Source organism: Microtus ochrogaster, chromosome 16 (assembly GCF_000317375.1).
Source record: "Microtus ochrogaster isolate Prairie Vole_2 chromosome 16, MicOch1.0, whole genome shotgun sequence".
NCBI lineage: Eukaryota > Metazoa > Chordata > Mammalia > Rodentia > Cricetidae > Microtus > Microtus ochrogaster.
The window spans coordinates 12,295,114-12,310,248 of NC_022018.1; the positions used below are offsets into that span (position 1 = coordinate 12,295,114).

General features: G+C 38.8%; 1 protein-coding gene across 2 annotated transcripts in view; it reads right to left on the minus strand.

Moving 5' to 3' along the window:
- Fshr (follicle stimulating hormone receptor) overlaps window positions 1–8,459 on the minus strand; it is a 172,019-nt gene extending 163,560 nt beyond the window's left edge. For both annotated transcript variants that reach the window (XM_005354731.2, XM_005354730.2), the window contains exon 1: window positions 8,279–8,459. In XM_005354731.2, coding sequence (XP_005354788.1) covers window positions 8,279–8,430 — 152 coding nt within the window. In that variant the 5' untranslated portion in view covers window positions 8,431–8,459. The remainder of the gene's footprint in view (window positions 1–8,278) is intronic.
- Between the last annotated feature and the right edge of the window lie 6,676 nt (window positions 8,460–15,135).

A 15,135-nucleotide genomic window follows, 5' to 3' on the forward strand; every position in this document is an offset into this window, starting at 1 on the left:
GTGAAGAAGAAAACTGTTACTGTTCTTACTTGCTTTTTAAAAAACTTCATAGGAGAAAGGATGCCTCTTATGATTGCTTTCCCAAGTGGGAAGTGTCTCCCACACATATGATCAACAAATATTTGCTGTTAAAAACATGTGAAAATGAACCACTTTCCTGTGCTCTCAAAATTATGTAAGACTGAAGTAGAAGAGTATATTTAGATGAGAGAAAATAATTACGTTTGGGTAGGGAAATGGAAGATTTATCTGAGGGCTAGGGAAGAGAAAATTGACATAAGAGGGCTGAGGTCAGAAAAGATGAGAGAGGAAACAGGAGTGTTGACTTGATGCTAAAATATGTCTGGCTTCTTGCCCTGAATTTGAGAGCTGAATCACAAAGAGTAATGAAGAGCTAAGTACAGGGACCCAGGAGAGGAGGGCTCAGAGGGCTCGATAAAGGAGAACACAAGTATAGGGCACACTGTCTCCTAGGGTTGCGGTCCTGTTTTGGGGAGTCAGATCTTACCGACTTTCATAGAGGTGATAGAATAGGGGAAGCCACTCCTGATAAGTCTGGAATTCCAGACTGTGACCTTCCCTGACAGGGGCCTCTTTTTTCTATGCAGTCTTACTCCAAGAGGGCATTAGAGGAATGTCATGCTCAGCAAAGTTCAGTCTTTGTTTATTTAGGCACAAAGTCATGGCTAGAGCTGAGATTCTTAGCAAATTCTTGTTTGAAATCCATGTCAGGCTGTAACAACAATCTAGGTGTCTGTGTGGGTCTTCTCCACAGTGCTTCTCACATAACAAAACTGTCGGTTAAGCTCAAGGGAATTCTCACCTACTGAGTCCAACAACTAGAATTATTACCCAGATTTTGGAATCTGAGGACTAAGAAAATCCTATCAGTTTTGGCAAGTTTGGTGCCTGTATGGAATTTGTAAAATGAAAGCTTTTCAGAACTGGAGGAAACTGAGAGTCATTCTATACCAATCTTCCATCAATCTCCTTAGCATTGTCTGCTTAGCCAGTCGATCCTTTTATTTCATTGATGCTTAATGGAGGTTATGGGTTCTCTCTCTCCCTCTCCCCCTCTCTTTATCCCTCCCTCCCCCCTCTCTCTTTCGTTTTTTTGTTTTGTTTTGTTTTGTTTCTTGGAGACAGGATTTCTCTGTGTAGCCCTGGATGTCCTCGACCTAACTCTGTATGCTAGACTGGCCTTGATCTCACAGAAAGCCACCTGCGTCTGCCTCCTGAGTGTTGGGATTAAAAGCATACGTCACCACTGCCCGGCATGGGGTCTCTATTTTGTGGAGGTTTTCATCAAGTGTGGCATTATGGAGATGTTGTACATGTCTTCAAACTGCTGGAACAGGAGTCTGTGTGAGGGTGTTATGTTACTGATTGATGGAAGAGGTTTCAGAGAACAATTAAGAGAGAATGAAGTCAAACACTCCTAATACTAAAAGAATAACTGAGTTTAAGTTCCATGGCAAGACTTAGCTGCTTTATTGAAAATAGTGTGTGTGTGTGTGTGTGTGTGTGTGTGTGTGTGTATCCTTTGTATATATCTGTTTGTATCTTTTGAAGAGTTGCAGATCAGTGGCATATTCCATACTAAAGAACAAGGTAATGGCATGTTCAGGTCAGAGACAGAAAGCATGTTTTTAGATATTTCAGGGAGAAGTCAGATCAGGAACAATCATTGAAATCTTATTATAATCAGATCCTAGGCAATTAAAAATAATTACTCTTTTTCCTAGTTGACCTTGTAGGGATATGTAAGCTAGGATCTAGTCTAAAAAAATCTAAATTGGAGAGTCTAAATCTAATAGCTAAAAGAAAAATACAGTCCAATCAACAACAGTGACTGGATACATCAATTAAGTGGCTTGGAGAAAAATAATCAAAAGTTAAATGAATTTCCTATCTTTTTGCATGATGATCTTTTTTTAGATGGAGGCTTCTTCAGTAGAAGACTTGTTGACCAACAGAAGCAGGTACCCCTAGGTAAAGTACTTTACTAGGTAAAGTAGCTGCATTTTATCCTCATGCAGCAAGTGAAGTTCTGTGCTATCAAACCCATATTCTTCAATTGCTGATAATGACTCTGTAAATTATAGCTCTTAGCCAATTCTCAGGGTAGAGTTCATCTTCTGCTTTAAAAGATTTTTTTTCCCCTTGGAATGTGATTTCTACTCTTTCAAGGTGCTATATTCTATAGCCATTTCTTTATTCATTTCCCCCTGATTCCTCTGTAGGGAATATAAACCTCTCTCCTGCAGCCCAATTAAATTTCAAACATTGGCATAGACAATTTTTGCTAAAGTAGATACTGGTTTTTTTTTTTTTTTTATGAGGAAGTCTTGTCCGTGCATTAGCATGAACACAGAACAGCTTGTTTCTCTCAAAGAGTCATCTAAACAAGGCGAGGCAGTGGGTGGGTCTGCACTGGGCACCCAGGACAGTCTGCACAGAGCGTTCTTGGATTTTTGATAACCAGACAGAGCTACAATTAAAGAATATATAAGGAATAATATTCCATGTTTGAGATCTGGTACTATTTGATAAAATATATTTTTCTTTGAATATTTCTATCTGGTTGAAAGTGATTTTGTTTAGGGATTTTTTTTTCATCTTTTCAATATTCATAGGTATAGAGATACAGACGCTGTTGACTTAAGTAAAAAAAATAGTGAGCGGCATATCTAGTGTACAGAATATTAAACTTTTAACTTAGGTGACTTGTTTTGCTTTTTCTGAATAAATGAACAGATTCCAGAGTGATATATAGGTGTTTTCGTAAAACAAACACATAAAAAGACAAGAAAAACAAGAACAGCAACAAATGCTATTGTAGTTCACTGCAGGAAAGAGCTATAATTATCTTTTATAGAAATCTTTTCTTCAGTACCAAGAAGCAGAGCAAATAAACAGATGTAATTCTGCCTGATTTATTAAATCATTTGTTCAACACAGAATTGAAGACCCAGGATGTACGTTGCCTTGAACCAGGCGCAATGAGTAGCATAAGGGAAATTTTCACTGCTGTTGAAGAAATAAGATACACATGAAAAATTAAACGCAAAGCAAGATTAAGTGTGAAATGAGCTGTGCCCGGGTTCAGATGAAGGAGGATTAAATAGAGAGTGAGTAGCAACGGATGACTTCATGAAAGACACAAACTTCAAGTGTGGCCATGTTGACCAGTGTACACAGCAAGAGGTCAAGAAGAAACCGGGGGCAAATTGAAGAGTCAATATACAGACAGAGAGGTAAAGATGCAGTTTGAAACACTGTGGAATGCACTCCTCCTCCAGTGGATGAGGAGAAATGTCAACAAGGGAAGCTACTGAGCTATTGAATTATTTTTGAAATAGGGCCCCATAACATGGTGATGATGGCATTTTGCAGAGGAAATGACACTTGAGCAGGCTGGTTTGGGGAAAGAAGGTTTTATTAGAGAGGGGTAAATGAAGAAACAAAAAAGCCAAACTTTGGAGAGCTAGTCCTTCAATCAAAGGTAAAGATGACGACAATGCTAGGAGGGTGCTTGCTAGGAGCGGTAGAATATAAAATGATAAGACTAGCTCGGAACTAGTAACTTGTAAGAGGTAATGGCTGTTTCCCACATGGTTACAGTGTGTAAATTAGAACTACCTTTTATAAGAACAGACATCTTCCAAATGCCATTTCTTTGATATAACACAATGAAAATTCACTCAAGGGCTCATCTCTTCTAGTATTGAGTCAGGAGCCAGGAGTCCTGCTTATGGTTCATGCTTAAGAAGGAATTCTTTCTGGCCCTGGCAGTTGAATAGACTACCTTTTTCCAAAGTATCTGTCTTTTATAGGATCTTAATCCCCACGCATGCTCCTGGGGGGGGGGGCTCCATAATTGTGTTTGAAAACATCAAGAACTCTTTTATTTGAATTTCAAAACTTATTGGCATGGCAAAGACATCCCTCTCATGGAACACTGAAATAGCCCTGAGAGCTAAGGTTTGCCAAGCAAGGGCTAAGCCAGAAAAACCTGCTCCTAATTAAAAAAAATAACCCAGGGCTGTAGGTGTGGAGAACAAGCAGCCATACATGGAATCCAAGGTCAAGAAAAAGAATAATAATTAAAAAGGATAATTAGAGAATTAGAAGTAAGCTCTAGGCGAATGAGATTGCAACCAGTTATGGGACACTGTGAGGAGTGAGTTCAAGACAGGCAGCTTGCAACAGGAGCCCAGTCTGACATTCCCTCAGCCAGGTATCATGTCAGTGAACTCCCTTTAGCTACCACAGTCCTCTGGCTGTGTCAAAGACAATGATCCTATTCAGAGTGTCTCCTAGATTGAAAATTTTTGAACCTAGACTAAGTGTTTACCTTTTCCCCAGGAATTTCAACTCCAGGAAGAATGAAGGATGGGCTGAGATTTTTCTGGATTTGAGGGCTGCGTCCAACTGAAGCAGATTCTGGGATGAGTCAGAAATCAGGATTGTTTTCAGGATGAGCAGAATGAACTTGCTTTCCCAGTGCTTGGCAAATGCCAACAGCCTGTAGAAATGCTTATTTTTTTTTTCCTACTCAGTGTATGAAGTTTAAGTGTCGTACCCACTGGAATGAGACCACTGCTAAGCAAAAGGAAGGTTACAGACTAGCTATGAAAATCAATCAGTTTTCCAAATCATTCCCATCCTTCGCTAGTGGCTTGATCTTCACAAGGGTCCTGTGCTTCAAAGTGAGTTTTGTCTAATATTTTACACTTGCTAATATCACCAATATTCACAAGAACAGCACCGGAGACATGTTGCCGTTCGATACTGGGATTGTCTCATTTAGTCCCCAGAGCAATTCTGTGAGTCAGGCATACTCTGTAATTTCTATCATACAGCCAGTAGCACAAGATGATAGAGTAAGAAGTTATTGGCACCACTCAGGTCTAAACTCAGGTCTCTCAGAGTGGAGACACTAATATTCTATCATTGTTGACTTGCCGGAATCAGTTAAAAGATGACCCTGTAATTGCCACTCTGTGTGGCCCGACTCCTGACCGTCCCTGCCTAGTTTAATGCTTTCTCTGTGGTGACATGCTTCAAGTTCCTAGACCACTTACATTCAATTTATTCTCTCAACTCAGAAGAAACTCTCAGTTGAAGCAAGAGTGGGCGGCGAACAACCTAGATTGGGCCAAATCGGTCATTGTATAACCAAAATAACACTGTTGTGATTGCTTTTCTAAAGACCATGAACTAGAAATCTTTTTCAACCCCCCCCCCCATTTTTTTTACAGATTTGGAAAAGCCACAGAAGATTTTGTATTGTAAAAATGACATAAACTTTAAATTTCAGTGTGTGCGTAAAAAAGTTTTGTGAGGACAATTTCATTCATTTACCTGCTGTCTGTGTCTGCTTTTATGCCACCACACTTGAGTTAAATAGCTGCCAAAAAGGCTGAATGACCCATAGGGCTGGCTTCTAGTCCAGACTCGAAGAACAGCATGTTGGTATTTCTTTTCCCTCAGAAGAATAGGAAGGAGTCAGATAATACACATTTTCCACAATATGCAGAGGGCATGCAAAAGCAGACTTAAACTTGGTTCTTAGCTCTGTCACAGAGGAACAGCACTGGGGTTTTTGCTGAAGCTGTCCAATTTCTCTGTGCTTCTGAAAACAACAACAGGGCCTCCCTTATATCTCCGTTGCGAGTTTTCAGTGAAGCACTACATACAGAGCATAAAGCAAGCAGCAGGAACCGATTGGAAAATGCAGTCCACGTGTCTGTCAGTGGCACTTCTGATCGCGTCTGTTTATACAAGCATGTGCATGTCATATGATAGCAGCAATCTTTGGTGATGGTGGCGTATACGCCAAATGAAGTGAAACTGATGCAAATGAGGTTGGAAGGCAGGATAAAAACACATGGAGGAACACGGGTGTTTTTCTTTAGGTGAGCAATGCAGCTTTTCCATGTTGATGGGTCAAGCCATTGTAGTCAGTGAAGCTCAGCTTGTCAACCCACCCTTAGCAGATATGACCACCACTGCCATCATTAATTAACTCAGAACACTACAAGGTGAATGAAAAATACCAAACAGAGCCCACAACTTCACCTCTTTGGCCAAAACTCCAGTTTACCCTAAATCTATCCTTATAAGGAAGAATAAAACAATTGTTTATTCAATCAGAATGTCAGTTCTTGATTTTTACCTTCTCTTCTGTACACACGCAAGCTTGCACACACACACACACACACACACACACACTCCTCAAATAATTTTTGTGTTTTATCTTCTTTTTATCAGCACGCTTTGTAAAGAAGATTGCTAGCCTACTTAGTACACTCTGACCTAAGGCCTCCAGAGAGAATAGATCCCTAGAGCTTTCAAAGAACCGGGCTCATTCCTTTGGGATAGTGATAGGGAATGCCCACAATCAGCAAGCATTTCTTTTGCCCCTTTCAGTTTTATGTATTTCCTCTATTGTATATATCTAAGTAGGGCTGTCCAGAATCAAGTATAAAACTTTTTTCTGCTATTCCATCTAATGTTCTCCCACTTTTCTGGAAGATAAACATCTCATGCTTTTCAACATGGATGTACTTTAGTCATTGATGCATTAGTGTAAGAAAAAAGTCATCTTGCTGGTCCTTGTGTATTGTTCACACACATTTCCCCAAGTCTCTCCTTTCCTTTATCCTTCTCCCCTTTCCCTCCCTTGAATTTTTCTTATTATCCAACTTTTTGTATGTAGGATGGAAAAAAAATCCCTCTTCTTAAGAAGAAATTGCAGACGGAAGACCATCAGGCATGGAAGGGAGTTCATAGGGTAGTGGCACACTACTCAACAGTTAAATCTATAGAGGATATTTGCTTCAAAACTTGGATGCCATTGCTTGGTCCATAGCGTCACAGGGAGAAGTAGAGGAGACCCAGAGAAAGGCGAATTAGTGTGGAGAGGAAAGAACCGCATGTCACATGTCACAGTCACCAGAGCAAGTGTTAAAATCACTTTAGAAATAGGAAGCAGAGGCTCGGGGAGGGGGTAAACACCTAAAGCCTGTGGTCCAGACAACTCGTGGGGCTAAGGGTGCATTGACTTCCCTGTTTTAGGCTGACCTCATACATAGGACTGTCTGTGCACAGCACATCCTTCAATGTAATCAAGAAGAAATGCCTCATCTGGGTAGTGTAGCCAAAACACAGAGATGGGCAATGTTTTCTCTTTGAGTCACTGCTTCTGCATAGTTGCTGTAGACTTGAGAGGTCACGGGAGAGTGATAAATTCCAAACATTATCCTAAGAAGATAATCTGAGATTCACAGTCCTAGCATGGAGTGGAAAACTGGAGACTGTTTGCCATCTGAGTTACACTTTTGGTTCTCAGTACCTGAACAACCACACAGCCTAGGTCTGGGGCTCCAGGAGAGAACACACTGAGTGGGTGGGCTTGATCCTCTAGTTTATATGCCCTGGCTCCTTTTTGATACACAGTGAGAGTTTGGAAATTTCTTTAGTGGTCACTGGATTCCAAATTGCAAAGGGTACAGACAGGGTGAGATATGTCCCAGTTCTTGCCCAACTCTAGGAGAATGTCTACATCCCATTTAAATACTTTTTATTTAATATTTAAATAAATTTTAATAAAATTTAGTTTTAATTAATATTTAAATGAAATTTAAATAAATTTCAGCAAAAATCTAGAGTTGGCATCATTTTCCCTGCTGAGTTTATTATCCTGCTTTCTTTCTCCCTTTCAGCTGTTTTTCTTCTTTTCTTCAGACTGTTTCCACACTCCTCAAGCTCCCCCTTTTGTTCTATTAAAAACAACCCTGGAACCCCAGAATTCCAGAACTATCTGCTGCTGTCTTCAAAGCCACAGTCCTGGGTGCCTTTGCTTTGAAATGAACCGTGTGTGTACAGCTAGCTGGCTTCAACAAGTTCTTCCTATCTCCAGGTGAAGGTCTCCTAAGTTTTCTACTTTCTGTTCCTTTTTACTTTTCCTTCTTCTCTAGGGAGTGCAGAGATTAGGAGTAAATGTGTCCCCCGAACTGTCCCTGTTTCCGTCGAGATTCAGCTTTCCACACTGGCCTTCCCTGACAAATGCCAATATAAACTCTCACCAAAGCGCCTTGGAAAGGCATAGGACAGAAGCATCTGGCTGTCTGGCTGGGGGAGTTTTTTTTATTGTGGCTTTTGGTCGGGTCAGAAATATTTCAGCCCGGAAGATATCAGTCTAATAGGAAAATAACAATAGTACTGGATGAACAAATGGCAGCCACACAGCTGTCCCCGCGGCGATACTCACAGTTCAATGGCGTTCCGGGGGAGGTCGGATGGAATCTCTGTCACCTTGCTGTCTTGGCAGAGGAAGACCATGTTAGAGCAATGACAGAGCCAGTGATGACATCCACTTCCTGAGCCCAGGAGTGCCAGCAAGGAGACCAGGAGCAAGGCCATATTTATTTATCCATCCACCTGTTTTCTTCCTGCACGGGCAGCGAAAACCTCCTCCACACTGCCCGACAAGAGAGATCTGCCAGGAGAATAGGCGAAGTCACATGACCCACCAAGGGATGCTTTTTTTCTTAAATATTTTTTTTGTCACTTGCAGGCAAGAAAAATTAATGTGTGTCAGTAGTGATTTCTGAGGCAACTTAAGCTTCTCCCTTATCCTTCAAGACCTCTAGTTTTTATTCCTTGACCCAAGAATGACAGCCAATAGAACCTTGGTGCATGTTTAGAGTAATTCACAGTATTTTACTGCTCAAGGGTCCCTGCTAGCCACCACTGTCTTCCTCTCAGTAATGCAATTGACCCTCCCTGCAAAGGACAGCCATATGACACAGCTCTAAGAAGGGACGACCCGAGGCAGACAGGACCTACCTTCAGTGTTTGGCATCATAGTATTCCTGTGACTCACCTGATATAAACCACACATCTGGGCTGTAGTCATCGATGCTCTTTCTTACTTGATTAAAAACATGAATAAGCACTATGCACACTTCAGGGAGGTGGGTTAGCCAGCACTAGGTCTCTGCAGGTGGGAGGCATGTGTGATATGGAGTTCTCTGCAGAGATAATTTGCCCTCATTCACTTTATTTATAAAAGTTAATGTTGTCACTAAAAGTTTGTCATTTAATTTTTGATGTTTAGGAATTTATAGAAACTTGGTGAGTAGTTTTTTGCTAAGTGACATTTTACATTGGCTTGACATTCCAGAGAGTCAGGTGGATAGTTAGTCATGTCTCAAGTCATAAAAATAGTCTCCTAGGATTTTTTTAAACGTTTTATAATTTTTCTTCTATAGCTTTTAGGCTTTGACTTTTTTGGTTTTAATAATCGTGTATGATTGGAGTCAGAGATTCAGTTTCTGTATTTTCTTAAGAGCATATTATTTTACCATACAAATCAGCAATGGTGGTAGGAATATTTATTTAATAGACCCTTTTCTAATTTATAAAGCTGTCTTCTTATAATTCAAACAACTTTTGTGTGGGTCTGTGTGTCCTGGTCCATCTATATTATTGAAATTAGCATTCTACAATGTCCTAATTACTAAAAATTTAAAATAAACTTTAAATAGACTCCTTGAAAGAGAATTCTTATAAAAATTTATTAGAAATTATTTTGATTAGCAGTTTTACCATATTATTTTCCTACCTAGGATTATTGTGTGTTCCCCATGTTTTTAAAGGATTTTTTGATGTTATTTTATAAAATGTTACTCTGTTACCCATACATGTCTTAATATTTTTAAACTTATTCCTAAATAATATGTCTTACATTATTATGGTACTGATAGTCAATCTTGTTTTATGTTTATCTCTCTTTAAAAAAAACAGATAACAAAATAAAAAGTGAACATCAAAACAAAAACAAAAACCAATAAGACAAAATATGTCATAGCAAAACAAAAAATCCAGCATGTTTGTTTGTGCTGGCCAACTGCCCTGGAGTGTGATTGACACACACAGTGACACTCTATTAGAGGAGACTGATTTTCCTTTGCCAGTGAGTGTCAATTACAAATAGTAGGATGATTTTATTACAATAGCTCTGTAATACAACTTGAAATCTGGGTTGGTGATGCCTCCAGAAATTTTTTTATTATTCAGGATTGATTTAACTATCATGTCTTTTGTGTTTCCATATGAATTTGAAGATTTTTTTTTCAGTGTTGGAATTTTGATGGGAATTGCATTGAACCTGTAGATTGTTTTTTGTAGGATTGACCTTTTTCACAATATGAATCATATTGATCCAGGAGTATGGGGGTTCTTTCCATCTTTTGGAGTGTTTTCAAATTCTTTCTTCAATGTCTTAAAGTTTTTATTAATCAAGTCTTTTATTTTCTTGGTGAGAGTTATCTCAAGATTTATTAGGCTATTATCAAAGGCGCTGTTTCTTTGATTTCTTTCTCCACATCTTTGTCATTTGTAAATAGAAAGGCTACTGATATTTTCGTGTGTTAATTTTTTATCCTCCTGAAAAGGTTTATCAATGATAGAAGTTTCTTTGTGAATTCCTTAGGGTCTTTCATGTGTTAAATCATATTGTTTACAAATAAAGATATTTTGATGTCTTCCTTTACAATTTGTACCCCTTTGATCCCCGTCAGTTACTTATTGGTTTAGCTAAGAGTTAACTACTATATTAACTAGATATTAAAAGAGTTGTTAGGAAAAAATCTTAAAAAGAGCCTCTCCACTGGTGCAAAGAACTCCAATCAAACCAAATTAGACTGAATCAAAAATGCCCACGCTTAATGAATGTTGTTCTCTCAGGTGGCCAGGAGCATGGTGAGAAATAGACAGAGATGGAGAACACACTCAAAACCTTAAACCACAGTTGCAGGAGCCTAAATAGCATGTGAGAGTGGTCCTGACCCTCCCTGGGGAAGGGTCTGCATTTGATCTACTTTCCTGGAGATGGAGTTCTGCCCAAGGCAACTCCCAGGGGAGGGGGGCTAAGATGGAGCTTTCTGCTCCATTGGCATTCCATTGGTGCCTCAAGAATAAATGCCAGGGTCTGGGGTGATGCCCCCAACTTAATATTACAAGAGTGAACATCTTTTTATTGTTCCTGATTTTAGTGGAATTGCTTGGGCTCATTTGCTTGGAATACCTTTTTGTATCCATTTACAACAACGTGATATCTATCTTTCATGGTAAAATGTGTTTCTTGGATGCAGCAGAAAGATGGCTCATGTTTTCTCTTTTAATCTGTCAGTCTGGGATTTTGGGGGATGGGTAGGAATTGAGATCATTCACATTGAGAGTTAATGAGCAGTGTTACTTATTGCTATTACTTTACTGTTATGTGGGATCCCCCACCTTTTGATTGACTGTTCTTGAATAATATATTTCTTGTGTCATCTTGAGTACATTTCTTTACATTGAGTTAACTTAAGTTCTTTACATTAAGGTTTTCCTTCTATTACCTTCTGTAGAGCTGGATTGGTAGATAGAAAATTGCTTGAATTTGATTTTATTGTAGAATGTTCTCTTCTTCTCTTTCCCCTCCTCCTATTCCCTCTTCATCAACTGTGATTGATACTTTTGCTCAGTACAGTAGTCTGGGCTGGCATCTGTGGTCTTTCATAGCTTGTAGAGCATCATTACAGGTCCTCCTGGCTCTCAGAATTGCCACTGAGAAGTAAGGTGTTATTCTTATAGGCCTGCCTTTGTAAGTGTCTTGGTCTTTTCCCTCTGCAGCTGTAAGTGTTCTTTCTTCATTCTGTACATTTAACGTTTTGATTGTTATATGTCCATGGAACTTCCTTTTCTGATCCTGTCTATTTTGTCTTCTGAATGCTTGTTGTACCTTGGTAGTCATCTTGTTCTTTAGGTTGAAGAAATTTTATTCTATGATTTTGCTAAAAATATTTTCTGACATTTGACCTGAGTTCCTTCTTCAACCTCTATACCTATTATTCTTAAGTTTGATAGTTTCCTGAATTTCCTGAATATCTTGTGCCTGGATTAAAAAAAATATTTCCCATTTTATTTGACTGGGATATCTATTTCTTCTAGGTTGTCTTTAAGATCCGAAATCCTCTCTTCTACAGCTCTTATTCTTTTAGTGAGTCTTACCTGTAAGGTTTTTGTTTGACATCTTAAGTTCTTCAATTCTAGTTTTATTTCAGTTTGGGTTTTCTTTAGTGATTCTATTTCTTTGTCAAATTCTGCTTTCTTGTGTTGTATTGTTTTCATTATTTCATTTTACTGTTTGTGTTTTCACAGTCTTCGTTAAGGCATCTGTCCAGTTCCCTGTAAGGTTCTTGAACATATTCATCATGGCTACTCTGAAGTCATTGTCTTGGGCTTCATTTGAATTGCTTGCCTCAGAGCCTAGTGCAATAGGGTCTCTGGCTTCTAGAGGAGAAATGTTGTCCCAACTGTGTTTGTGTTTTTACACTGAAATCTAGGCATCCAGGGTAATGATGTTTAAAATGTTTTTTGGTGTAGTCATCTGTTTTCATCTTGTGGCTTGGTGTTCTATTCTTTGATCACTATTTTTCAGCCTGGATCTTCAGCAAGTGTAGTGGCTGTGGTGTCCCTAGTAGACAGTGATTCTTCAAGTCAGCAGGTGACATAGCAGAAGGAAGTCCAGTCAAAAGAAAAAGGCTGAGAGAGTCAGGGCTGGCATGGAGGTAGGTGGTTCCTGAGTTCACACAGGCGGCAGAGTCTCCAGTCGTGATGTTTGGGGGAAAGAGCTGCCCTACTGGCAGGCTGCAGCAGTATGGTAATTTCCTTCTTTTTAAAAGATGAAGTTAGTCATTTGCATTTTATCACAACTGTTGGCTTTTGTTCTGTGCTTCATCAGTGCTTTTGGAAGGACCGGAATGTTTTTAAGGGTGTAAACAGACGTGGCTCGCTCCCTGAAGCAGCTGCACAGACTTGCATTTTTCTCATAGAGTAGAAACAAAGCCTATGCATGACATTCATAGAAGGGGAGTCGTGTTTGTGACAGCAGTGTCTGGAACTATTATTGCCAGCAGAAGAGAAAAATCTCTTTCTAATGTAAAGAGGAATCAGATGGGAAATGGTGATAAACCTAAATTAAATTCTTTATTACTGAGATTTGAACTCTGAACCCCGAAGAAAACAAATCTCATTTTTCCCTGCTGTAAATTTCTTGCTCAACCTTCTTCATCATTTTTACTCTGTCATCACTTTCCTGCCTGTCACTCTGTCTCATAAAGAGCCCTTTCTGGATCACATTTGCTAGTTCATCCTTCTTGCGAAGGACACTTTATAGACGGGCACCTTCTCCAGGTTGCCCAGGCTTCCATAGAGATTTCACAGAGAGGAAGAAATTTATAAATGTAAGGCCATCATAACTGTGATTGTGATGATAACCTTAGGAATCATCTTTTAAGATGTCTCTTAGATTTTAAACAGTGCTACAGTGTCACTGGTCTCAAATAACAGTAGTGAATCTGTAGACATTGCTCTGCCCTGCTGACCTTTGGGACTAAAGCAGTTTTTTCAGGCAAATTTAGTCCTGCCACTTGGGTGGCTAAACAGAACTGCATCTAATGCCTCATCGAGAGAGGTCTGTCATAGGTCAGAATTTACAATGCTTACAAATACATCTGATCACTAATTTCCAAGACCATTTTCTCCTTTCTGCATCGTCATGTGAAAACAGCATCTCTGGGGGTCCTTTGGTGAACTCCCCTGTATCTCTGGCTGGAGACAAAGCCTACCTAAGGCTTTGAGAAGCTGCACAGTGTACATGATTCTCTAAGTAAATCTGAAAATGGGGTGGAAGAATTTCTACAAGGGACTCTTCCAGCAAAGGAAGACAAACTGTAAAAAGCATATGATAATGTTGTTTTCACTTTTTTATTGAGACAGATTTAGTATGTAATAGCCACCCACAAATATTATGTCTTAAAATAACCACTTAAAATAATTCACTGCTGTAGGGATATGCAATTTGGTCTCAACTGGGCTGAGTATTTTGAGGCTTAGCCAAGTTCACTTGCATGTTTATAGTTGACTGTGGCTCTATGGTGGTCTGGTTGGTCCATAATGGTTTTAGCTGGACTGAAAATTACTCTGTGTCAGCTATCAAGCTGGTTTGGTTTTATTCACATTATGGTATTCCAAAAGACTCCAAATTGTCACATCATCAGTCATGCTGTAGCCTATTAGGTCACAATGAAGTAACAAATCCGTACTTGATTCAAGGTTAGGGGATGTACATTGTGATGATAATGATTCAATACCATATGGTAAAGGGGGCTGCAAATCAAGGTATAAATAATTGAGACCATTTTAACTAGTGATTTGTCTCCAGTACTGAAACATTTATAGGACACCATGGTCCATGCTCTGTAATTGTAACTGTTTTTCCTACTATTGTTTTTCAAAGCCCAAGTGAAACTTACTCACACATTGGCATGGTAATGTTGGAGATTGATTTTTCAGATATTGTCAGTTTCTTAACTGATACTGTTAGCTAATTATATTGCTATCCCAAGAAGAAAAATAACATTGGGTAGTTTTTTAAAATGACAACATTATAAATTGACCAAAGACATTTATTTTCTGTTTAAAAATTTGTTTTCTGGGGGCTGGAGAGATGGCACAGAGGGTAAGAGCTTGCTCTTCCAAAGGTCCTGAGTTCAATTCCCAGCAACCACATGGTGGCTCACAACCATCTGTAATGGGGTCTGATGCCTTCTTCTGGCCTGTAGGCATGCACACAGACAGAATATTGTATTAATAATAAATAAATATTTAAAAATATACAAAATTATTTTCTGTTTCTGTTTAATAAAGACACATTTCTTTCTACTTCATAATATTCCTATAAAAATAAGAGTATTAATTTAATTGTTATCATATACTTGCTTTTTAGACATTAGTCTTTTTAAGTGATATTCTATCTGTGTTTTGGATGATAAACATATAAAAGATTATGTACAAAAGGAGGTTTTATATGTAATAATGTATTAATATGTACTAGTATATTAATGTATATGTTGTTAGTATAGTGATATTAATATACTATTAGTATATTAATATGTAATAGTATATTGTCATGTGTTATACTATATGTTATGTAATTATGCTAACTCTACAACAAGCCACACATGATTGGTGGTTCATGGCATAGCTTTTCCAGACTGAGACAGGACTGTTGCATAA